The sequence below is a fragment of the Atractosteus spatula genome, chromosome 4 (genome assembly GCF_055471065.1).
Source record: "Atractosteus spatula isolate fAtrSpa1 chromosome 4, fAtrSpa1.hap1, whole genome shotgun sequence".
Lineage (NCBI taxonomy): Eukaryota > Metazoa > Chordata > Actinopteri > Semionotiformes > Lepisosteidae > Atractosteus > Atractosteus spatula.
Window position 1 is genome coordinate 57,145,082 of NC_142709.1, and position 23,321 is coordinate 57,168,402.

General features: G+C 45.3%; 2 protein-coding genes across 4 annotated transcripts; both read right to left on the minus strand.

The window, feature by feature from the left end:
* Positions 1-2,255: 2,255 nt before the first annotated feature.
* Positions 2,256-18,562, minus strand: pcyt1ab (phosphate cytidylyltransferase 1A, choline b). The gene is made up of 9 exons (XM_088913769.1): positions 18,320-18,562; positions 12,383-12,505; positions 11,270-11,366; positions 10,625-10,741; positions 9,544-9,695; positions 9,309-9,387; positions 7,965-8,107; positions 7,178-7,366; positions 2,256-5,821 (listed from the first exon to the last, which is right to left on the minus strand). The coding sequence occupies exons 2-9, from the start codon at positions 12,491-12,493 to the stop codon at positions 5,618-5,620; spliced, it is 1,092 nt and encodes a 363-aa protein (XP_088769895.1). The 5' UTR covers positions 12,494-12,505; positions 18,320-18,562; the 3' UTR covers positions 2,256-5,617.
* Positions 18,563-18,923: 361 nt separating this feature from the next.
* Positions 18,924-22,597, minus strand: dynlt2b (dynein light chain Tctex-type 2B). Of its 3 annotated transcripts, none has more exons than XM_088913773.1 (5): positions 22,354-22,597; positions 21,278-21,411; positions 20,031-20,100; positions 19,542-19,605; positions 18,924-19,245 (listed from the first exon to the last, which is right to left on the minus strand). In XM_088913773.1, exons 1-5 carry the CDS (start codon positions 22,419-22,421, stop codon positions 19,084-19,086), a joined length of 498 nt encoding a protein of 165 aa, XP_088769899.1. In that variant the 5' UTR covers positions 22,422-22,597; the 3' UTR covers positions 18,924-19,083. The 3 variants fall into 3 exon arrangements, with proteins under 3 accessions (XP_088769899.1, XP_088769900.1, XP_088769901.1); XM_088913774.1 differs by having other exon boundaries at positions 18,924-19,250; XM_088913775.1 differs by lacking the exon at positions 19,542-19,605 and having other exon boundaries at positions 18,924-19,250.
* Positions 22,598-23,321: the final 724 nt, after the last annotated feature.

Sequence of the window (23,321 nt, forward strand, 5' to 3'; positions counted from 1 at the left end):
TACTTGCTGGGTTATCTAAATGTGCACTTAACAAACTACAGTATGTCCAGAATTTAGCTTCCAGAATCTTCACAAGGTCATATGCAAGTTACTCCTGTCCCAGAGTCCCAGAGATGACTTCCCATCAGGCTTCGTATCAACCTCAAAATCCTTGTGCTCACCTATAGCTATAGGACTCTTTATAGCTTGCCACCTTAGTATCTATTATTATTATTATTATTATTATTATTATTATTACTTGGTCACTATGGGTCGCTAGCCTATGTCTAAAGCAGCATGAAAAATCCATAACAGCCCACTGGGAGTACAAGCCCCCTATCACCTTTTGCACTAAAACAGAATAAAGAAATCACAACCAGGTTTTGATTTTTTTATCTTCATCCTTTCTTAAATGAGTGTGTTACAGCATATTACATGCCAAACAGGCAATCAGAGATGGACAAACAGAGAACCCTCGACCGAGTCCAGGACTCGCAGGCTTGCTTAGGGGGATTCGACTCCACTCCTGGAGGAGCTGCTGGGCTTCCTGTGTTCAGGTCCAATCCCAACCCCTCACAGACAACAGCACCGGAACGCCTCATTTGTTTCGACACCATTTGCATCTGCACTGTGCGTGTGTATGATATCATTCCAGGTTTAATCGACAGCAAACTGGGGCTGAGTTTAACCATTAGAGCGATAGTTACGGTGTTGCTACAGCTCCCAGGACAGTTTTACAGTTTCTGGCTTTGATACATCTATTTTACATTATATATAGTTTAAATTGTCTTAAAATTGTAGAAGGCATTAAACATCAGTAAATTTGCACTGATGTCTCAATTTCATGTTAATTAATCAATTAGTTAGTTAATAGAAACTTAAGTTGCAATGACACCCAGGTGACCACAAAACTCCTCCAGGAACTGAGTTTCATGCTCCCCATCATAGTCTCTTTAACACAGAGAGTATGGCCTGCACACAGACACTGGGCCGCAGGGACACGGATAAAAACCCAAGGTGCACACACTCACACACACACACACACATAAAGAGTAATTGCGAGAACATTTAGCTGAAATTGCATGACTGCTAAAGAATTGTTTTTTAATTTCTCAAAACACCTCATGGGAGTCTTTGTAGTTGAAAATGAAGGCAATGGTCCACATTCCAGTGTTCTGGCCATCAGGCTCTCACAGCCTGGCAGCCTGCCTGTGTACGCTGTGTGTTAGCAGTCATTATAAACAATCTAAAACCATTCAATTGTCAAAACACCAGCAACAGTTACAGAATCATAGCAAAAACAAGTGGTGTCTGCTGTGTATGGCGTTTCTGGTGTTCATGGTGTTGAGAACCCCTGTATCCCCCACACAGCCTGCCTGGCACTGGCCACACCCTGACTCTCCAGAGTGGTGACCACCGGAGCGGATGGATGCGAAGCAGTGATATTCTTGTTTCAAGAGGGCTGTCTGGAAAAATGAGGCCTGCAACCCCTTTAATTAGGGATTCCACTGTGTGCCCATTTTAAACACCCATATTCCCAGGGTTAGGCTGGAGAGTGATTATATAAGAGATTTAATATCAACTTCTCTGGACCACTGAGAACTGGGCTATCCATTCTTGATAGCAGGGGAATTCTGGTACTGGTCTAGTAGGTCTTTTAAACCACCAGCTCGTTAAGATGCATTCGATGAGCTTTGCTGTGGCGCCACAAGGCTGAAGGGTGGTGAATAAACTACAGAGGCAGTTTCTGAAAGATTCTTGAGAAACAGAGGCATAGCTCTGAAGGTATTAACAGCAGATTATAATTTTCATGGTAGCATTTTTGTAAACGCGGAGGCTGACTCAGCAGACCTCTCTTCTCTCAAACACGCACAGTGCAGCAGCCCCAGACTGTCAGCTCACGCTACGTGGCGCTCTGGGTGAACGCAGTGCGCAACAAATGTACAAGAAATGTATATGGTGCTCTGTTCAATGCACCACTGTTAAATCGATCCAATTAAGCCACTAATTAGGGGAAGAGGGCAGCTAAGAGCAGGGCTGGAATGAAAACCTACAGCCCCAGTAGCTCTCCAGGAAAGGGACTGAATAGCCCTGCTCCCCAGGCACAGCCAGTACAAGGACAGCCTGAGTACTGCGGGCGGGGGAGGACACAAGCTGTAAAGAAGTCCTTTGCCAGTCGCCACTCCACTTTAACACCAGACTGGAGGTAAAGATCTACTTGCCCAGTGTCCCGGATCTGGACGATCCTGTACATTTAAATATGCAAGCTGAAACGGTTTTTGTCTTGGTCTGCGTGAGTTTAATGTCAAAATGGAAGACAAAACAGAAAACTGAACAGAAGTTAAAACAAAATTTGTCAAGTTAATTTAAATTAATGAATCCCAGATCTCACACAGTACTCGACAGTGTTAATAAAAACATACATCTTGACAGTTCACAGTACTGTCCAGGGTTAAGGATACAGTTTTCTTGTTCCGGTCTGATTTGTCAAAACACAGTTTTAATACAATCGTACAGCAAATGAAAGTATATTTTAAGTTTGCAGAGGTTGGAGTGAGGAGATGTAAAGGTACAAGCAGAGGTGAATTCATCCCAGAAAATGTCAAAATAAAATCAGCCTTTCGGCTGTGGAGCCTCTCCAGTGATGCGAGCAAGACTCCGCAGTCGAAACCCTGTGTTTCAGCTTTTTAACCTGCTCATTCCTGGAAGACATACAGGCACATAGAAAAGAAGTCAAGCCAGGATGATGTTTGTATTTTTTAATCTGTACCTGCTAATCATTGTATGAGATCAGGGCCTAACGGTTATACACATAGTAGACAATACAAGCAGAACTTTTAATATTCTGCATGAGTTAACGCTACGCCCCTCATTGGTAATAAAGTAGCTGCAAGATGCCTGGGATACAGGGTCAAGCCCAATAGATCTAGAATTCAAGATAACAGCTGGATGGAGGAAAAGAGATTGGAGTAAACAGAGGGAAGTAAGGCCAGCGGTCCTGTGCTGAGAACAGAGCATGATCGATGCCTCTTTTTTCCATACAGCTCAATATGAAGAACAGAGAAATATTTACATACACATTCGCTCTTCAACATGGCAGTGTGTGATGAGTCCAACTCTCCCTGCATCTGCCGGGATTCGCTCCCAGTTGCTCGTGAGTTCCAAGCACACACAGCGCCGCTCCCTAGACAGCGGATAACTCCGCCACACCGGGCCAACAGCCGCGGAAGAATTCTACATGACTCTGCCCCTGCCTGGATTCGATCGCAGTGTCACCAGCAGGCCCAGAGCCGCACAACGGCAGGTTCCAGACAAGACAGGGTCCTCCGCGCAACCGAGATCTACACTGCCTGGAATTTTAGAGTGAGGTGACGTCACTTCTGTAAGTCGCTCCGTGCATCTACAGCCAGACCCTCAACAGCTCCCCACCCCTTCAGTTCACACATCATCCAACTCCAGCCAATCTCCGGTGCCAGAGGGTTGTCGGACACCGAGGCAGCCAGGAGTCTCTGTGCACTAGCGGCGTGTGTTTTTTTTGCCCAGCTCACGAGAGAAGACACAAAACACTTCCTTCCTGGCTTTGACCTCCACACCACTGCAGGTCAGGCATTCCAAGACTCACAAAGACAGAAAACAGTCATAATACAGTTAAAACCCCCATCCCTTCTAGTTTAAAACAAACAAAGCAGAATAGAAAAAAAAAATCTATGGCTTTGATTTCTTTTTTTGTCACTGAACTGCAGAGAATTAAAACAGCTGAAAGAGAAGAAGAAAAAAGACAGACCTTCTCTTCTGCTTAACTGTCAAACTCAGCTCATCCGGGTTTTTTAAAACGCCAGGCAGGGGGCCAGGGGAGTGAAGCAGGGAGATGTGAAGAGGAAGATAAGGTGCTTCGTCAGGTTGTTGGTTTTTAGTTTAAGGGAGAAAGAAGCAAACAAAGAGAGTCCATCCAAAGCGCTGACCTTCCCCACAGGCCCTGCCAGTTCAGCAGGAGGGTGTGAATAGACAGGGAGGCCAGGACAGCGGACGGACATCTTCAGATCTGGACAGACAAGAGGGCTCCATGGTCTGATGTGCAGAAATCAGAGGGACGAGTATTCAGAAAGCCCCATGAAAGGGGGAGAGTTGGAACCATATCGGTGCTGGAGGTAAATTCTCTTTCTCATGTGTGTCTCAACTGCAAGAATGTGCAGTTTGTCTGCACAAGGTTACCGTTTCTCTGCCCATCTGCCTACATGCCTGTCCTGACATATAGCTGGGCGAAGACTCACAGGAGTCAAAGGCCCAGTGATGCTCAGGAGCCCTCAGAACTCCATGGGGCCCTCTGTGAGTTCATAGATGGTGTGTTGTCTCTCTCTGCACTAAAGCAGCCTAGAAAAGCAGTGCTTCAGGCCTCCTTTTCTCTCTTTACCTAGACAAATAAGAGACAGTCTTTTGATAAAAGTCAGTGTGAGGTTGTCATAGCAGGATGGCTGTTTGCAGCTTGGATTTCTCTCTCTCTAATCTCTCAAGCCTGCGTGCACAGCACGAGCTTTAATGAGGGCCACCAGACTGGAGACAATTGCTTTTCAAACTAGATTTCTAATTGTACCGGTTATCACAGCCAGGTTTGATAGACACAGTGTGACACAGAATATCTAAAAAGGAGGAGGAACTGATGTCTTTAGTGAAAAACCATGAAGCCCAATCCATAAAAACACATCTGAGCTCTTTTCACTAGCTATGTTTGGAGCAGCACTAAAACTTCACATAGAGCTTAATATAAAAACGTTTTTGGATGAGAGACAGCCCCTCCACTGTAACAAAATTCTCAGCAAAATCCCGAGAAAACACAGAGGACATCAATGGCACGCCCCATCAGCAGAGTCAACCCTAAATCTCAACAGCAAAGAGGACACGGCCTCAAAAATACTTTACTACTAGGATCAAAAGAAGTATGAGTAAATTAATCCTGTTAAAGAAGATGTGGTGACATTTCCAATAAACTAACAAGGCCTTTTGTACTACCATGTGCCGCTACAGCTGTTTAACATGTCCCATTCCTTGCTCTCAACCCGACAGGTGTTTTAACTCATGTGTGCCAAGACATCAGTCTGCATGGTCCTCTCCGGACCACGGTGCTGGTGGAGACCGTAGCTGGCGCCACACCAGGCAGACCGACGGCCACAACAATACAGCGGCCGTACGCAAAGCCATACACGTGTCCCTGTATCGATCAATCCAGTACTATCTCGGTCAAGAGGTCAGGTCAAACCTGGTGTTGCGGGAATGTGTCCTCAAGGTGCCTGGCACATCACTCACTGAAGTCATTCTCCAGCAACGTGTTCAGGGACAGACAGGCCACCGGCTCAAAGCCCCAGGCTGAGATCTTTAAAGTGAGCACTCGGGATAGATCTGCGTGAGAACAGTAGAAGCGAAGCCGCAGATGGGGGATTTAAACAGCTCCAGAAGCATGTGTTTCTTGGAAAACCCACCACCTGCTGTTGGAAGCCCTTGCTAGGAGAGCAGACAGAGAGGTCTGAGGGGCCGGTGGGCAGGTCTGATTCCTGGAAGAGGCCTCTGAGGGAAAGACAGAGACCCGGAGGCCAGGAAGAGACGTGTTAATGGGCAGAGCAGGGGGGGGAGGGCATGGAGAGACCTAGTCCTCATCCTCCTCATCTTCACTGATGGGGTACCCGTGGGCTGAGCTGGGGCGCGGCGAGGAGGGCGGCGAGGTCTTGGTGAAGAAGGGCAGGCGGAAGGTGGGGGAGGGGGAGCGCTCGCGGGAGGGGCTGCTGTTGGGGCTCTGTCTGGGGCTGATGGCTTGCAGCATCCGCCCCTTCCCCTCCTTCAGCATGTGTTTCTGAGGAGAAAGAGAGACCGTGAGAGAGAGGCAGTCTGACAGACAGACACTCAAGCCTGGGGTTGCTCAGCTCCTGCAGATCCCTCAGACTTGCGTCAATCCTAAAGACCCCCAAAATAAGAGACAGCTGTCAACCACTTCACTTTGCCATGAAGTCAAATCTGGGGTGTCTCCTTTGGAGTCAGTAAGAGGCACAGGGGACCCCTTTCATGAAAGTGAAATTAGGGGAAAGGTGCTTTGGACAACTGCATTTTAGTACTAAAAAATCAAACACTTCTTCAAAACACAAAACACTTGAGAGCAACTCTAATACAGGCACAAGAAATAGTAAGTGAGACAAAGAGGGGAAAAGAGAGACATAGAGATGGACAGTGAGATCTAGAGGAAAATAGAGAAAAGGAAATAGGAGGGACAAAAGAGAAACAGTATCTGCAAGAGGAACAGCCTTGGACAGCAAAATAGGAGAGAGGAGAGACTCCAGTTTCTCAGGAGTCAGCCTGGGGTTGCTCAGCTTCTTTTTGCATTAATATTAACACCTTCCAATTAACACATTGGTACATCAAGGAAGAAAAGTCCTATTTATGATTTACACACCTACATTGCATCTCAAATCTTTTCCGCAACCATCTCAGCCTATCCACCTTTAAAGCCCTGAAACTTCCAACAGTCCATTGCTGGGATTTATTTACAATTTCTGATTAAAGATCTGATCACATTGTAAACAGGCAGGCTTGTGAATGCATTTCTTCCAATCCAGTAGAAACACTGCTCTCAGCTTCAAGATAGTTTTGCCGATAAATGGATCTTCCTTGTAAACTCTGCATGCAGATCACACTGGAACATTTCTATGGTGAAATGTCTACTGCACAACTTGTACATCACATTACATGAGTTATTACTGTGACTAGTGAGCAGGAAGGGCTGAGTCCCATCACAATTTGTGGGAACTCGCGTTCTCGCCCGTGACAAGACCAGGGCTTTGCAACAACATGGCGATTTACAGTGCTTTAACAAGTACTGTAAAAAAGAGACACAGAGATGGACAGTGAGATCTAGAGGGAAATATAGAAAAGGAAATAGGAGGAACGAAAGAAAAACATTATTTTGTGCTTAGCTTGAAATTTGTGATTTTCTTTATATTGTCAATGAATTTATTTTGTTACTGAAATTTAATAACCTTGAGAAACTGGGACTGCAGTTCCCTTTTAAGACTGGAAGAACACCAGATGGTCTAGTGCCCCCTCTAGCACTGGATTTGAAGAGTACTTCCGTACACACAGCTCTACAACAACACCACAAGAAAGCCCTCCCCTGAACCCCACTCACACTCTGAAAGGTATATTTCTCCCGGCTTACCAGTGCCCCCTCTGGCCCGAACATCTGCAGGAAGTTGCCGATGAACTCCCGGGATTTCTCCTCCCACTTCTGAATGAGGTCGATGCTCTTCTCCTCCACCTTCTGCACAAACTCCTTGGAGCGCTCTTCCACGTCACGTACCTTCCTCTTCACCTTGTCCACTCGCTCCTGCAGGTGGTACTTCTTCTCCTGGGGTGGGATTCAAGTTTTCTTTTCTCAAGTTTGAATGCAACTATTATCTTTACTCTGTCCCCACCCAATTTCAAATAGTGTAAAGAGTTTTGGCTCTGCAACGTTAGCTTCTAGACTCACTCACCCGGGAGAAAATGAGACACATGAACATGCTCCTGGAGAGTCATTCCAAATTTGACCTGGTCCACCCCTATACTGTAGTATATACTGTAGTAAGTATGGTTGTATGATAACTAAAGTACTAGGGTGTTGGTTTTAAGTTAATTTAAATACCATGTTGTCACAAAGTTAATTTACTCAGCAACTAAAAAAACAACAGTAAACACAAACGTATAGTAATCAATTAAAATAAATATCATGAATCCTTCTTCCTCTCTCTGCCTCTGTGATTAGCATGCCCTCTGTAATGAAACAGGCAATAAAAGGCTCACTGTAAGTTGTTATCAGCCTGTCGTTCCTACACCACCAACACACAACCTGGAGCGTTCATTACAATATAAAAACAGGACCACATTGAGAAGTAGATGCTGGGTGGTGGGCACTTGGGCAGGGGACAGGGAGAGGTACACGGTGGGAGGTCAGTGAGCAGACTCACATTGATGAAGCTGACGTTGAGTTCCTTGGCAGTGTATCCTCTTTGCAAGTTGCGCCGGACATATAAGTCGTAGTCACGGACAATGCGAGTAATGATGTCGGATGTGGAAATGCCCTCTGTCCGCTGTGTCGGGGCAAACATGCCTAGAACAGCATGGTAAATATGTCAAGCCACCAGTAACAAGGCATTATACACTTGCCGCAGGTCACACCAGACCCACAAATGACACATGGAAGCCACACAGCAACACGTCATGTCAATGTCACACACAGAAGGGAGGGGAAAAGTGCTGCACACAGGTCAGGAGATGAGGATCAGCACCTGCTGGGGCACAGGGTGCTTAAGAAAGAGGAAAGAGAAATACCCTCAGGCACACGGACCGAGTGTAGCTACAGACACACAGGCTGCAGGCACGGCTGTCTGTGACACTGACAGAGGAACAGAAAATCAATCAGACTGTCAGTGTTCCTATCTGCCAGTGAGGCATGTCAGGAAATCGGTGTAATGGAAAAGCTTAGGAAAACAGGAGCTTTAGAACAGGTGTGTATCCTGTGACAAACTCTTCACACTGGTTGTGTAGGACCATATTAATTTCTTTGTGTTACATCACATTATCCCATAGGGGTCCTGTTTTTTATAACGTCTGTGCCATTCCTTTGTTGTAGTTTGTGAAATACTGTTTACAATTTGTATTCTTAATTTTCTTCCCTTTCAGCCCTGCTGTTCTCAATTGTGAACATATTTTAAGATTCGCTGACAAGTTTCCTTTTCTGGTAGGTGCAATATTTAAGGATGGGCCAAAGGGTATTTTGGTGCTGTCTATTACAAGTGTGCCTGTTTGTCAATCTATCAGTGTGTCTGTAAACCAATTCAATGTGTCAGTTTTTGCGCCTGTCTGCCAGTCAGTGTGTCATTGAACCAGTTCAGTGTGTCAGCTTTAGCGGCAGTCTGCCAGTGTATCTGTGAACCAGTCAACGTATCACTGTGTGTACATGTAAGCCAGTGTGTCAGTCAGTGTGTCATGTGTCTGAACTAGTAGTATGTCTGTGGGTCTGTGAACCAGTCAGTGTGTCTGTGGGTCTGTGAACCAGTGAGTGTGTCTGTGTGACTGTGAACCAGTCAGTATGTCTGTGTGACTCTGGGTCTGTGAACCAGTCAGTGTGTCAGTGTGACTGTGAACCAGTCAGTATGTCTGTGTGACTGTGGGTCTGTGAACCAGTCTGTGTGTCAGTATGACTGTGGGTCTGTGAACCAGTCAGTGTGTCTGTGTGACTGTGGGTCTGTGGGTCTGTGAACCAGTCAGTGTGTCAGTGTGACTGTCAGCCAGTCAGCAGTGATGCTCACCTGCTTCTTTGATGTGTTTGTAGACATCGTCGCTCCCTGCAGACGAGTATGGAATGTCATCATGGGCGACAAAGTCAATCTGAGAGACAAACAGTGAAGACACAAACACATCTCCGTTCAGAGTGAACAGAAAACACTAATCGCATCCATACTTCAGAGGAGTCAGGAAATTCCTGGTGGGACACAGTGGGAGTGGAGTGGGCTGGGGGGATGCGTGTGGGCGCGTGTGGCGTACCCGATGCTTGGCGAGGAACTCTGGCGTGAGGGTCCAGGGGGCGTTGCGCACGACTTCATCAACGTAGCGACAGTGACTGACAGCGTCGTATCGCTCGTCCTCGTTCATCACCGTGAAGCCCTTGAACTTGTGTGTGAGATCGTCACTGCACACTGAGAGAAAAAGAGAGCGAACGGGACAGAGGGAATGGGAAGGATGAGAGGCAGAGGAATAAAAGGGGCAAGAGGGTGTCAAGGAGAAGGAAGAGAGATATCAGACAGTAGAAGATCGGGAAGATAAAGCGACAACAATGTGAGATGAAAAGAAAAGGGACACAGAGAAAAAACAGAGCAGGACAGGGAGAGAAAGAGAGAGATTGGGGGCATTACTGTCTTGTACTTTCCTTGAATCCATTTTCACTGCCCCTCCTGGCTTTACCCTATAACGACATCAGCCACCTAACAGCAATAAAAACTCAACTATCGCTCCTCAGTGCGCTGCAAAGCATCCACTTAGGCACAACCACACTTATACCACCTCTCAGGATACATGCAGTCCCTCCAGCCCACAACACTGCAGCGCATGCTGTTCATTAGCCAGAATCATGGATTATACAGTCTACATCAATGAAACTGTCCACTGGACAGACATGGGAGGCTTTCTTCGCTGCAAGATCATGGTTTCCCCAATCTGGTACTGGAGAACAGCTGTACCTTCTGGCGTTCAGTCCACCTGAGATCTCAGTTGCTGAGGCTGACTGAATGCTTTAACTAAACTCCTGACATTATAACTGCTGGAAGCTCTTAAAAGGCTGAAGATTTGCTTTTGCTCAGTAAACACTCCTGTTTGGGTTTCAGAATTTCCCTCAATAAAGCACATTTTTAAATCACTTTTTAAATGAATTTAAGCAACTTGACGCTTGCAGACAGATTTTTTTTTTTTCAGGAAAAAAAATCAATTCAGTCTTCAACTAGCCTAAATGTTGTTAGACACACACAGAACTGAGACCGTGCCAGACCGAGAGACAGTGACAGAGACACAGAGAGACAAGCCCCTGTGATAAGCCCCTGATCAGTAATAAAAGGCAGACAGAGAGCCTCACCGCCCACGATGAGGTGTGTGTTGGGGAACAGCCCCTTGGCCTGCATCAAAGCTCGCGCGTGGCCCGAGTGGAACAGGTCGAAAATCCCGTCTGCGTACACCCGCACCGGTCGGTCCACTGGGGAGGCAGAAAGAGACAGGCTTAACACTACAGCCCAATCCAATACAACACTGAGACAGAGTACAGTGGAAGGCTGCAGCACAGGAAGGCTGCTACATGTCGACAGTCAGCAGTGACAGGAAACAACTGCAAAAAACAGCAAGCACTCTGAAGCATCTGTTATAAGGTTGGACTCAGGCATTATGCAGGGCCTGATGCAGATGCTCACTCACAAAGCTGATATTAACACGGAAGAGGACACAGAAGAGAAGTGGGTGAATTAAATAAGCACAGTATATTCTGGCTCTTTCTTTTTGTTATGATGAGGCTCTGAATAGCTCCAAATCAGAAGTAAGAAGACATTATACTGGCTCTACCTGCAGGACCAGTCTGGAATGGCATGCACAGCCAGCTCAGACACCACCAAAGGCCAGATCATGGCATCTACATAGTAATATGTTAGATACAGCTTTGTTCTTTCTGACCTCTGACCTAGGGGTAGTGCTGCACATAGTCAGTGTATGGATTCACCCCCCGAATACTCACGTGGGGTTCCTTTCTGTGCTACCTCCATGCTGACCCGCTGGTACGGGATACGGGACACCTCCAATTCATCCGCAAAGGGGGCTGGATCTGTCAGACCCTGGAACACAGACATACCAGAGCTGTGACGCAGGCTGTCTGTGGGGCGCACAGACACCCCACCGACAGATTGCGGGCTTGGAAACTAGAACAGCTACCACAGCAGGGACCATGCAGCTATGGCTATAGGTATATATATATACACATGTAAATATTATCTGAAACAATATATTCCAGAAATTTCTAGATTAGATCACAATCTCTGGAGAGGTCACACACACTCCCTGGGCTCGTGTGGCTTTTATCCAGGTGCTCCAGTTTGGCTACTCTAAACTTTCCATGGGTTTGTGTGTCCACCCTATGCTTAAGGGTGTTGTTCCCGGTCTTCCAGGATACACTGCAGATTCCATCACCTTTACCAGGATTAAGTAGCTTTCTGGTAATGGAAGGATTAATGGATACATTTCAATACAATGTTCAAAATTTACTGCACAAATATTACTACTGCCTGATTTTTCTTAAACATTGTATAATGTCATAGGGCACGGTGATGTACTAAAATCTTAACTACTTCCTTCTCTCCATTTTGAATAAAAATGCCTTTTGAGAAGCTGTTATGTAAGAAAATGTTATCAAAAATAAAATACAGCAACAGCAAAACTGATAAGATAGTATTGCTCACAGGCTGAAACATCAGGAAACCCCATGGAATATACTGTATGTCAGGCTTCTCCAAACTGCAAGGCAGCTTGTAGAGGACAGGACGTGAATTATCTGCAGCTCAATCCCATCCCATACTTCTGGGAGGGTCACGTTCAGCAGAGGCTGGGATGAGGATGTTAGGGTAATGCTGAGCTGCAGGTTCCACCACTTTGACACAAGTGATGAGGATGCCGGTTACACTGGGAGTTAGACTGAACTTCCTTATCATTGACAGGGATGATAAGGATGTGACTCTCCCAGCCAGTGAGAGGGCCGGTTCATTCACTGGGAGTTAGCTCATGTTTCAGGCTTTGACCAGGGAGTGTAAGAAGGCCGAAGTCGCAGAGCTCGAGCCCTGTCCAACCACACTCTTACCACAGTGAATCGCTGCAGTTTCGTTGGCTGCTCCCCCTCTTCGGCCTCCCCGTTTGATCCTTCCTTCCGCCTCTTCCTGGACAGGAGCCTCCCCGAGCCGTGGGCCTCCATCCCTCCCCGAGTCTGGGGGGCAGAGAGAGAGACAGCTCACACACCGAGACAGACAGGGGCAGGCATGGTGGGGGGGCGAAGAGTACTGCTGCCCTGATCAATGAACGAAAATCAAAGTAATTCAGAGCCTCAGAGGAGCACCACAAACACAGGCTCAATGAAATGGAGCAAATTACAAGGGGTTTGGATCCAAGAGTTAAGACTCCTCTGATGTGCCAAAAAAAGACCAACCAGACTTCTCCAAGCACAACAATGGAACGAGAAACAGGGACTAATGTGGAAATTAAAAACGAGTTAGTTTAGGACGGGCAATAATGAATGCTTTTTTAAATCGAGAGTGGTAGTATGTGGAACCCAACTCAGCTATCAGAGCTGGGTCAGTTCTTCCTTAAATTGAACTTCAGAGGTCAACACCAGTCCAAATACCAGAACTGGTAATTAATTGGAATCGAGTAGGATTTAAGAAATGCAAAGAGAGAAGAAAGGTAGAAACTGTCATTCTAGTGCATGGAATGATAAATCATGTTGTTCAATTGTACAGAACAACAATCATTTTTGCATGAAACTCCTGCACGGAATCTCTTCATAAAATCTCAGGAAGGCCTGACCCAGTAGTCAACACACCTGTGTGGAGCTCACACTGTCAAAACGTGTTGTGACTGAAGAAGAAAGACAAGGAGCCTGAGACGGGCATGTCATGTTGATTAAAAGCAATTTATGACCTTTAGAAGTGAGTATTTGAGCATGACAACTGCGATATGTGTCAAACTGAGAAAGCTAATAGTTGTCAATTAACTGGAATAAGCTGACTTGCCCTGCAGCTCTGTTCGGAAAGACAAGACAGGTGTTGGTGTATGACAGCATTCAACTGCAGGCTAAAGAATGTTTCCTCAGGTTGGAGGCATGAAAAGCAGGTGTAGCAAGGAGCGTAACGGACAATACGTCCAAACATGTGATGAGTTTCTCTATGGAAATTCTACCTTGAAGTACTTCAGGCAGAAACTGATACCTCTTTTTCATTAAGGAGTGACAGTACTGGAGTCGCCAGCACTCTTCTCCCCATTCGCCTGGGAAGGAGGACGTTTGTAAAAGATGGCAATGTGTGGGCTGTTGGAATAGGCTCCCCTGGTTTACTGGCTTTCTGAAGAGAAACAAATTCCGAGAGCGAGGGTTAGGATTTGAACTTAGGATTTGAACTGAAGGTTTGCACATATTATGGATCTTGCCTGCAATAGCTTGACTGAGGATTTGACAGCGGACGAGATGAGGAATGAGGAAACGGAATAAAGACGTTTCCTTAATTTGTGACCGCAGGCATTTCTGAAGTAAACATTATTTAAACTCCACAAAATCAGGGAAGACCTCAGAAGAGCCAAAGGACGCCAGCTGCAGCACACACCTCAGAGCAAGTACAGTCACAAACCATACTGTATTTAGACTACAGAAATTAGACAGTTCTCCATCTCCCGTTTGAATGCTTGTATTTTTTACTTAACCAGAGCACTTTGTGCAGCAGGAAGAAAACATGTTAGTGCAGGCGATCTGCATTTCTACAACTGAAAGGACAGAATTTTCACAGTCAATAATCCTTTTTTATTTCAAACTAAACATTTCTGCCCTAAAGGTAGGACTGGATTTGAAATAAAAGAGCTGTCTATATACATCGGGGGAATTGAAATTGATTCGATAAATCGGAAAGGAATGGAGCTGCAATTAAAGAACTGGAACTGAGTGGGAACTGAATCGAACCCGAGGTCGAGAGACAATCGAACTGGAGTTCAGTTAGTGAAAGTGGAATAGTGAGAGCCATTGGCTCTAATTCTACATCAAATCTCTAAAAAAAAAGTCGACTGTTTCTGTGCAGTACCACTAGAGAACACTAGAGGAAGCTGCTACACAGCTTACATTAGCATTAGGTTGAACTCGAAACCCAAATGCCATTTATATTTTTAAACCTGAACATGTTGACTGGTCCCATACCAGGGATTCCTCTAAACATGACTCAACAGCCAGTCTATCCCTCCCATCGGAGAACGCCTAAAACAGAAATGGAAAATTAAAAGCCAAGAAAACCTGACTAACAAGCATATCTCACAATAGCGGGCAGGTCTTTCAGGCAAAACTTTTCTTTAAATTATTTTAAAAGATCTCAGTGCCTCCGTAATAGGATTTGATCATGTAATTCAGAAATCTGGGAAATCCAGTGCACGTCTCAAGACCAACACAACACAACACAAAAGAATTGTTTTGTTTTTTTAAACTGGTAGTGGACAAGTCAAGTCACTTGACTGGGAACTGAGCCAGCAGGTGCCAGCACTGTGACCTGTATGCCCTGTGGCACCGAGTCTGCCAGCGCCTGGAATTCTGCAGCAAGAATGCGGCACTCTTCCACCCACTTCCACCTGGCAGACAGAGGAGGAAATCACTGCCCATGGTGCTATTCCCAAATATCTCAGAAATGCTGGGGTTCACGTTTGGTGAGTGAGAAGGCCATGACTGCTGGATAAACAGTGTGGGTGAGGGGGGGGCAGGGTTTGGTCCCGAAAGACACCCCGAAAAACACCCTTCTGGGAAGGAAAGAACCGCTGCAACATAGGGGTGAAGATGAGCACTCTCATGAAGATGAGCTATAATCAAGCAATTAGCATTGACCTCGTCTAGGGAGGTCAGGAGCGGACCCACACCTCGAGAGGAAATCACCCCCCCCAACATTACAGAACCAGCAGGACCCAGCACAGCTGCACACAGGCTTGTAGAGTTCTTTAGGTTGGTGCCTCACATGCACTCATCCGTCTGTCAAAAACATGGGGAAAGATGATCCATCTGACCAGATCACAGTCCTCCACTGCTTGGCAGTCCATTCCCTCACAAGTGGTTTGCGCAAAGCAGCCTGATTCGTGTATCCCGCCCTGTGTGGATCTGGACTGTTTTTGATTAGACTGGACCTCAGGTTGAAAGTTGAAGTCCACGGATCTGCAGTTCAGCATCTGCTTTGCCTTGCGCTTCAATATCGAGAGATCCTTTCACCCACTGTTGCCCTTTGGTGATGGGGTCTTTCCCTTGGAGTTCCAAACTGACTTCCTCACTGACCCTAGACACTGCTGCTCATCAGATACCAGCAAGTTGAGCTGACTTGGTCACTGAAGTCCCTGCAAAGGTCTTCTCTTACAGCCATGCCGGCTATAATTATAGACAATCACGCCTGTCCAGCATTTTTATACTATACATGGCCCTAAGCACACCGGGATGATATCTGCTGAATTCAAGCATGAGCAACACCTGTGTGGAAGCCCTTGCTTTCAGCAGACCTGGTGTAGTTTGATCAAAACCCAGGATCTGTTCGTGACAGAACTGTGGAAACGAGTACAGATACACTGTATTTACTGATGGAAAAAAGAAATGCAACACCTCCTCCTCCACATCTGACCCTCCAGTCTGCATGGAACAGGCTGAAGAGTGACTCATCCGTGAAGAGGACCTCATGCCACTGCTGACGAGTCCATCACAGCCTCTGTCTGGTCCAAGCCAGTCGGGTGTGATGTCTAGGGGGTGTGAGCAGAGGGCCTCTGACAGGTCGCCTTGCTCGAAGGCCACCAGCATGGAGCCTCACTGTCCTGTCACTGATCCGGGCATTGTGTCTGCCGGCAGTTTCAGCAGCAGTATGGGTGGCAGACCTGAAACGATCTCTCAGATGGACCAGTCTGTTGTGTCCGTCATGCTCTGGTGTGGTCACCTGAGGCGACCAGATCTTCGACAGTCATCTGTCCTGCCAGTCTGCTGAAACCTTCTCTGCAGTCAGGACACAGTGGAGCAGCTTACTCCATAGTGTCTGGCAACACTGGCACATGACATGCCTGCAGCATGCCAATGCCCTCTCCCTTGCTTCTGGTGACATTCCAGGCATTATGGAATGCACAGAAAACTGACCAAGTGCGGCCTTTTTCTTGCAGTGACATAAGCTTTGAATTAAGGCCTTTTTAAAGGTGACCTGATCAGGCATTGTTTCAGCAGGACCTCATTGGATAAAAGTGCACCTAACGAGCTTTCGTGTGATTGGCAAGTTGCAATGCCTCACTGCACAAGCTGTATTGCTGGCCAGAGGGCTTAAAACAAATTGACAACTTTTTGTGAAAGTACATAAGCTACAACTATAGTATTCTCATTCCAGAAAATGTTGTGTTTCTTTTTACCATCAGTATACTTTACCTAGTAAAGAAATTCTGTACAATAACAGTGGTGAATGTCTAAATATATCATCCTGCTTGTTTCTGTGACTCACGCATGGCATATTCTGCAGTCAAAAATATTATTCACGTGAAAACTGGTGACAAAGGGTAACAAAGGAAGGAGTGTAGACCCCATGTATTCCCTGGAACAAGTGAAGAGCCTGCGATGCTTCAGAAGACACGATGAGAAAACTTATCTGATGAGAACTCTGTCCCACACAAAGAGATGCCAGAGACAAGACATCACAAGCCGCCATCAGCAGTTGGAGGTGGTGACTGTGACAGATGAGAGTCATCAATGCCAAGGGTGGAGTACGAGGTCCTGGCCTTGGATTTAAGTCCATCATGTTTTGTGGAAGACTGGGGTGTTTGCACTGGAGACTTTGTTACTTTGTGCGACTACAAAGTGTGGTGCCTTCTCTTCCACTGCACTGGCATAAGGGCTATGGCAGCAAATATTAACCTTCAGACTTCCTTCTCTGCCCCTGCCTCTGTGTCTCTCTGGATTACTCTAGATCACCCTGTGGCTCCCTTGTTCCAGCAGGCGAAATGGAATGACTCCAAAACCGAATCAAACTTCATTCAGTCATTAACCAATTCTCGTCAGAAGCCAGTGGAAGAAGAGACTTGTGGTTGCAGGGCTGCACAAAATACACCCACCCGTGGCCACTGATAAGCACCCTGAAAAAAGCCAGATATACAGTACGAGACGAGAGACTGAACTGACTCCTCTTCTGCCAGCTGGGGTCGTTTCACCAGCAGTTAGTTCCTCTGCGCCTACGGTGCAGTGGACTACATTCGGCCGGAAAAGACTATCAACCAAACGAAATATAAAAGGGGAAGTTAAATGGCAATTGCTAAACGAATGGTGTAGACAGTCATGTGCAATATTAACTGCACATCCTTTAAAACACAGCACACGCCAGTACATACGTACAGTAATCGAATAAGAACGTCGGCTGGTAACTACACGGAGTCCAAAGGTCTGACTCCGTCAGCACCGGAATCTCAGTTGTGTGCTATTGACTTTACACCGGATTAATAATTCCTCGACCGGCCGGGCAACACAAAGGCGCTGATAAATCTCCCTGGACACGGTTTAAACTCTACAATCTGCGCTGCTGCACAACAGCTTCCTAAAAAAAAATCACACTGCACACACCACAGTAAACATGAAATTGTCACTATGCTGTCGGCTACGTGTCCTTAGCGCTCCTGCTATACTGTAGACCAACATACAGGGCAGACTGGTGCAACATGTAACAGTCGAGACAAGTCCACGTTTGCTACGCCGCCCCTTTCTTTATAAAGAAAACAAACCGTTCTCACTTGCGAACTGTACTGTACATACAGAGTGAAATGCCTGTATCGCCTTTTTGTTTCCTGTTGTCGTTTTACATAGACTCGAAACGGTACTGACACCTCCCTCGCCGGGCTGGCGGGCGGTCTGGCTGCTGCCTGCTGGCTCCTGTCACCCACCGATCACAGCCCCCCGCCCTCCTGGAGCAATCTACCGGCCCATGCAGGTGGCAATCCACGAACCCTCCGTGTTCTCAACAAGTGCCAGTAAGGAGACGGAAAAGTCATTGAACTCACTAACCTGTGTTCTGTCTGGCTGTAGCGATCCGCCTCTCCCGGGACTGAAGTCCTGCTCACTCCTGGTGTCCGTGTGTCCACACTGCCCGGAGAGCCTGTCAGTCTCGGCGGTGCTGCGTGCGTGTCCTCTGATATTTAGGGGAGCCCCTAAATATTCGGGGAGTGTTGATCTCACTAACAAACTCGGGTTTACAATACAATTTATACAAAGACACAGCACCACAGCTGGCCTGACAGTTACACAGGAAACTACAGCCAACCTACAGCCTCTACGGATGTGACGTATGTCAATCAGAGAGACTTCCTCCAGCAGCGCACGGAACACCTGCTGCCACCTGCCGGTCAGAGGGCCCCATAACTGCGAATATTGAAATACAGCATGTTCTCCGACGCGCTGGACACGTGAACTGAAATTCAAAATCTGGTTTATTATGCACCAAGTGCTTTGGGCGTAGGCATAGAGGACGGTGTCACAATACCCAATGGAGTACTGGCACCTCTCCCTGCACACACAGCACCACAGAGGACGATGAGACATTCAAGATTAAAAACCCAGATTTTCAGATCAAAGCTTCTCGTGAACGTGGACTTGAAGAGCAGTGAGACAGTTTTACTATGAGATCTGTTTTACTGTACAGCTTTACAATTCTATACAAAGTGTTAAATTTACATTTTTTCTGAAAAAAAACAAATATTGCAATACAACAGGGTAGAACACAAAAACAATGAGGATGAGACCACACAATGTGGAGTATTCTGACTGTCAGGTTAAACGGTACTTTGTAACTGCATGCTGACAAGCCGCACAGTTAAGATGTACAGTTTCCACAGTGCTCTGAGGTCGTCTGCAGTCTGGTGTCTGCAGCTATCCGCGCTCTGCTGTGTTCTCAGTAATAGAAGCAGCCAAATACAGCAGCCACACAGAACAGGCTGTCCTGAGGGGAGACAGAGAGGGGACATCAAAGCCATCGGTTAAATAATGATTACAGTTTACTATGGTACACCACGGTAACACAGAGTGAAGTACAGCTTTCAGCAATGGGGAAGAATCCGGACTGATAGGTCTGAGCATTCCCCGAGTTAGGCACATCAAAACAAATCCATACTATTTGCGGGGCCAAGCAGTAATTACTGTTCACCAGACAGTACCACACATAGGAGTCATTGCAATAAAATCCACATAAGCTTTAATTAGTGTTATATCTCAACTCACTGAAAGAACTCACATTCATGAAGACATCTTGGGCATAGCTGTCTGTGTCTTCATCCCAGAAGCAGCGCGCAGCCATCCTGCCATGCAAGCCAGGCAAGACAAAACTGAGCGCTCCGTACAGAATCACCGCTGGGGGGTCATTTTATTCACTTCACCTTTCATGAAAATTCAAATGTCCTATTTAAATTACCATTAAATGACTATTTAATCTATTACAATGAAGCCACAGTGACAAAAGTGTCATTGTTACTTTTCTTTCACTGTTCGCTGTCTTGCTACTACTCCACTCAATATGCTTATATTAGCTGTCAATCTGTTCACAAGCTACTGCAATTGTTTGGGCAGCCAGCTGCCTCGAGCCCTACAGGTTTCTCCCTGTTGCACTGTACAGATTTGCAGATGAGTGGTGTGGAAGAGGCAGGGGTGCCTTTACAGTGTTTCTCGCGTTTGAAGACAGACAGTCCTTGGCTCGGAGTGAAGACAGGTTAGGCAAGTCACTCACTTGACACCCTCTCCTCGCTGCTCTCCAATCACCACCTGTACCACCAGCTTGTACCTGTCGAAGCCCATCTCTGTGCAAGACAAGACACACACACCTCTCTCTAGTCATGAAGTGCGTGGAAGGGTAACATGATACAAATTTACAATGCATCTTTTTAAATACATTAACAATATTGAAATGTGAGCACCCAAGAGCCATATTCACTAGTTGGGATTTTGGGGTAAATCCCAAGTTGTCACAACATGGAAAACATTAAAAGATGCAAAAAGCCTATTCAATTATTAAATTACAATAACATTGTGATAATATCTTGATCAAGAAGAAGAATGACCTGAGGAGTTCCCGGGCTTAAAAGAATGTTCTAATTCAACAGGGCAAAACAATGGGCTGTTTTTAGTTTTAAACAGGGAACACTATGAGGGAATCAGATATAAGTATTCAACATTTTCCAAGGCTCCAAAGCGCCAAGGCAATAGAAAGGACTTTTTCAACAGTAAAACACAAACCAGAGGACACTGTGGTAACTCAGAGTAAGAGCACTTGGAAGTGAGACTAGAAGGCACCGTTCTACCAAAGGTTTCTGGGAGTCTGGAACAAGCTACCCAGCCATGATTCAAGGACAGTTATAAACTGGAGAAAAATCATTCCAAGAGAAAGACAGGCATTATGTAAGAAAAGACTATTATAAAGGAGAGAGGTGTATTTTACTTTAATTATTTTAGTTTTCTAACATCCAGTTGGCTGTCCACTTGGTCAGGACACAATACAGTACAATACAACATTGAATGCCAAACATTTCCAGAGTCTCAATCCCAGTCTGAACTGGAATGTCCAAAGTAAAAGGGAGATTTGTAATATATAGAATTCGACCAAGCACCAGGGCTATGGGAAATGGCTATGGGCTATCTTTCTCTTCCCCTGCAGTAGAATCCACAGCCATTCACACTCACCTTGTAAAAACAAACAGGCAAATAACATTACGACACAGTAAAATCTCCTACATTTTTAAACACCAAAGCGCATAAACTGAGAGGATATAAATCTCGATGTATATCAGACAGCTTCAAATTCCATCAGATTTCAATCAGACGTTATAGAAAGGCACTGTTAAAAGAATTCAATAAATACCTCAATTATGCAAATATAAATATGGTTTAAATTAATTAACAGACTAATAAATAGGTTAATTGATTTATCCAGCTTTGGTTTCCAAATGAGATCTCAGCATTTGGAAGCAGGGTGCTGACCTTTGACCCTGTCCTTGATGGAGTCCGACAGGGAGCGGGTGAGCACGGGCACCTCCTCAGGGTCGAACTGCCGGCTCGCCAGCTCCGCCTTCAGGACCTGATGGATACACTCCTTCACCACTCCCGGCTTCAACCTGACAGCCAGAGACACCATCAGAGGATGCATGGAGTGAAACACACAGAAACACATGCAGGGAATCGAATCATTGAAACAGCAAACACAGATGCAGAGTGCACTGATCCATGTTTACGTCCTCTGCAAAAACTACAAAATGTAATTCGAAATTATATGGAAAAACCTTGTTGTTTCTGCAACAGGGATTGCAACAAAGATTTTTAATTTAGTGCTGGTCGATTTTCATTATTATTATTATTAACAATAATAATATTGACATATGTAGCTAATATCCTTATGCAGACAAGCAATACAAGAGAAAAAATAATTTACTAAATATGCTGGGGTTTTTTTATTTTTCATTTGGACTGTTATCAACGTATATGTGCTGTACATGTACTTCAGAAATATTTTTTAAACATCAGTAATTTTGCAACTTCTGAAAGACTGTATAGAAATATTTTAACTGGAACTATTATCTTCATGTAGACTGTTTTTTTAAATCAATAATAAAGAACATCCTGTGGATCCCAGCATGATCTGTAACTGGCTTATTCACTAAAGAAAACAATCTTGCTGTTACTCACAGAACACTGGAAGATAACAATATTTAACAATGTACCTTGGCAAAACAGGATTGCAATCGTAGTTTCATCAGTTTCCCTCTTTTGCTACACACACACACCGAAATGCACATGAGCACACTAATTCCTGTCACTCGGAGACAAACATTATAGCACCTTCACAACCCTAAATACCTAGACAACCCTTCATGAAAATTTATCATAGTAAATAGTTTTCCTGCGCTTTCACGGTGATTTTGCGCATTCGTTGCCGTGTTTTCTTACTTAACTTGTGCTGTTTTCTTTAACACGAAAACTCCTTTTAAAGTTGCGGAGTGTCCTGTTCCAAGCAACAAACCAGCCTGGCCAGCAGAACACAGAACGTTGATTTGCCTTACTTGTGTTGGTAGTTGGGTCGGATGATGTAGGAATTCTCCACGGCCTCTGCAACATCACCACTCGCCATCGCAAACCCAGCAACCTGGCGGTACAACGTTTAATTAAAAACGTGTGTTAATAAATTAGGGGATATCTATGATCATCTAAAGTCCGACTACTCCATCGCGAACTGAATTCACTACACGCAGAAGCAACTGCCGTTGTCATAACAACAAGGTTTCCTCATCCGGGGATGTGATTGTGAAGCTTCCCTGTACCGAGTCATGTGATAAGGGTGACTGTGATCGTGTCTCTGTAGTCTGTTTCTACGCGCTTTTTACGGTTGAAGTGCGCTTGGTTATATCTCTAATGTAAAGCCTTTTTATATTGTGACTAGCGGTTGGCTCTCGTCTGTTTCCCATCTATTTACATATTTCATCAAGATAACAAAGATGTTTAAAACCACAAAATATAGTTAGGTACTAATAATATGGATGAAAAACAGGCGACATGCGTAATTATTTCTGATAAGATCAAAGGTTTAGATTTTAGTAACAGGGAACGACGTTTTTTAAAATTATTTCTCAAAAACAAAGTTTAAAAAAACACGGAGGCACTGTGGATCAAATATGACGCATCTAGCGCACCTGTTGATAACTCGTATTGATTTATCGTCATACTTGGATCAAGCAGAGGCGGAAAGGTTAAACTATGAAGATGGTTACATTTTGATAAGTATTTTTCACACCTTGCTCAGCTTAACGAGTTTTTAAAAAAATATTTGAAGCGCATCAAACGCAAATGCTATCTGTCCTCTAGCCTTAAAAACGCCTAGATGTGTCCCCGAAACTTTAACATTGGCTGATTGCAGACACTAGATATGAAATGAGTGAAGTGCAGGTAAATTCCAACAAAGGTTTTGCTTTGTTTTATTATCAAGAAAATCTGTACAATAAATCTTTCCATTCACTTCCCAATCAATTCATCC

Coding starts and splice junctions, on each gene's coding strand:
- pcyt1ab (XM_088913769.1), bottom strand. CDS start 12,493: ATGGAGGCCCACGGCTCGGGGAGGCTCCTGTCCAGGAAGAGGCGGAAG. Junction 9,696..10,624: donor CACACACCTCATCGTGGGCG/GTGAGGCTCTCT, acceptor TTTTTCTCTCAG/TGTGCAGTGACGATCTCACA. Junction 9,388..9,543: donor AGTTCCTCGCCAAGCATCGG/GTACGCCACACG, acceptor TTTGTCTCTCAG/ATTGACTTTGTCGCCCATGA.
- dynlt2b (XM_088913773.1), bottom strand. CDS start 22,421: ATGGCGAGTGGTGATGTTGCAGAGGCCGTGGAGAATTCCTACATCATC. Junction 20,101..21,277: donor CATCAAGGACAGGGTCAAAG/GTCAGCACCCTG, acceptor TGTCTTGCACAG/AGATGGGCTTCGACAGGTAC. Junction 19,606..20,030: donor CAGCGAGGAGAGGGTGTCAA/GTGAGTGACTTG, acceptor CTTGCATGGCAG/GATGGCTGCGCGCTGCTTCT.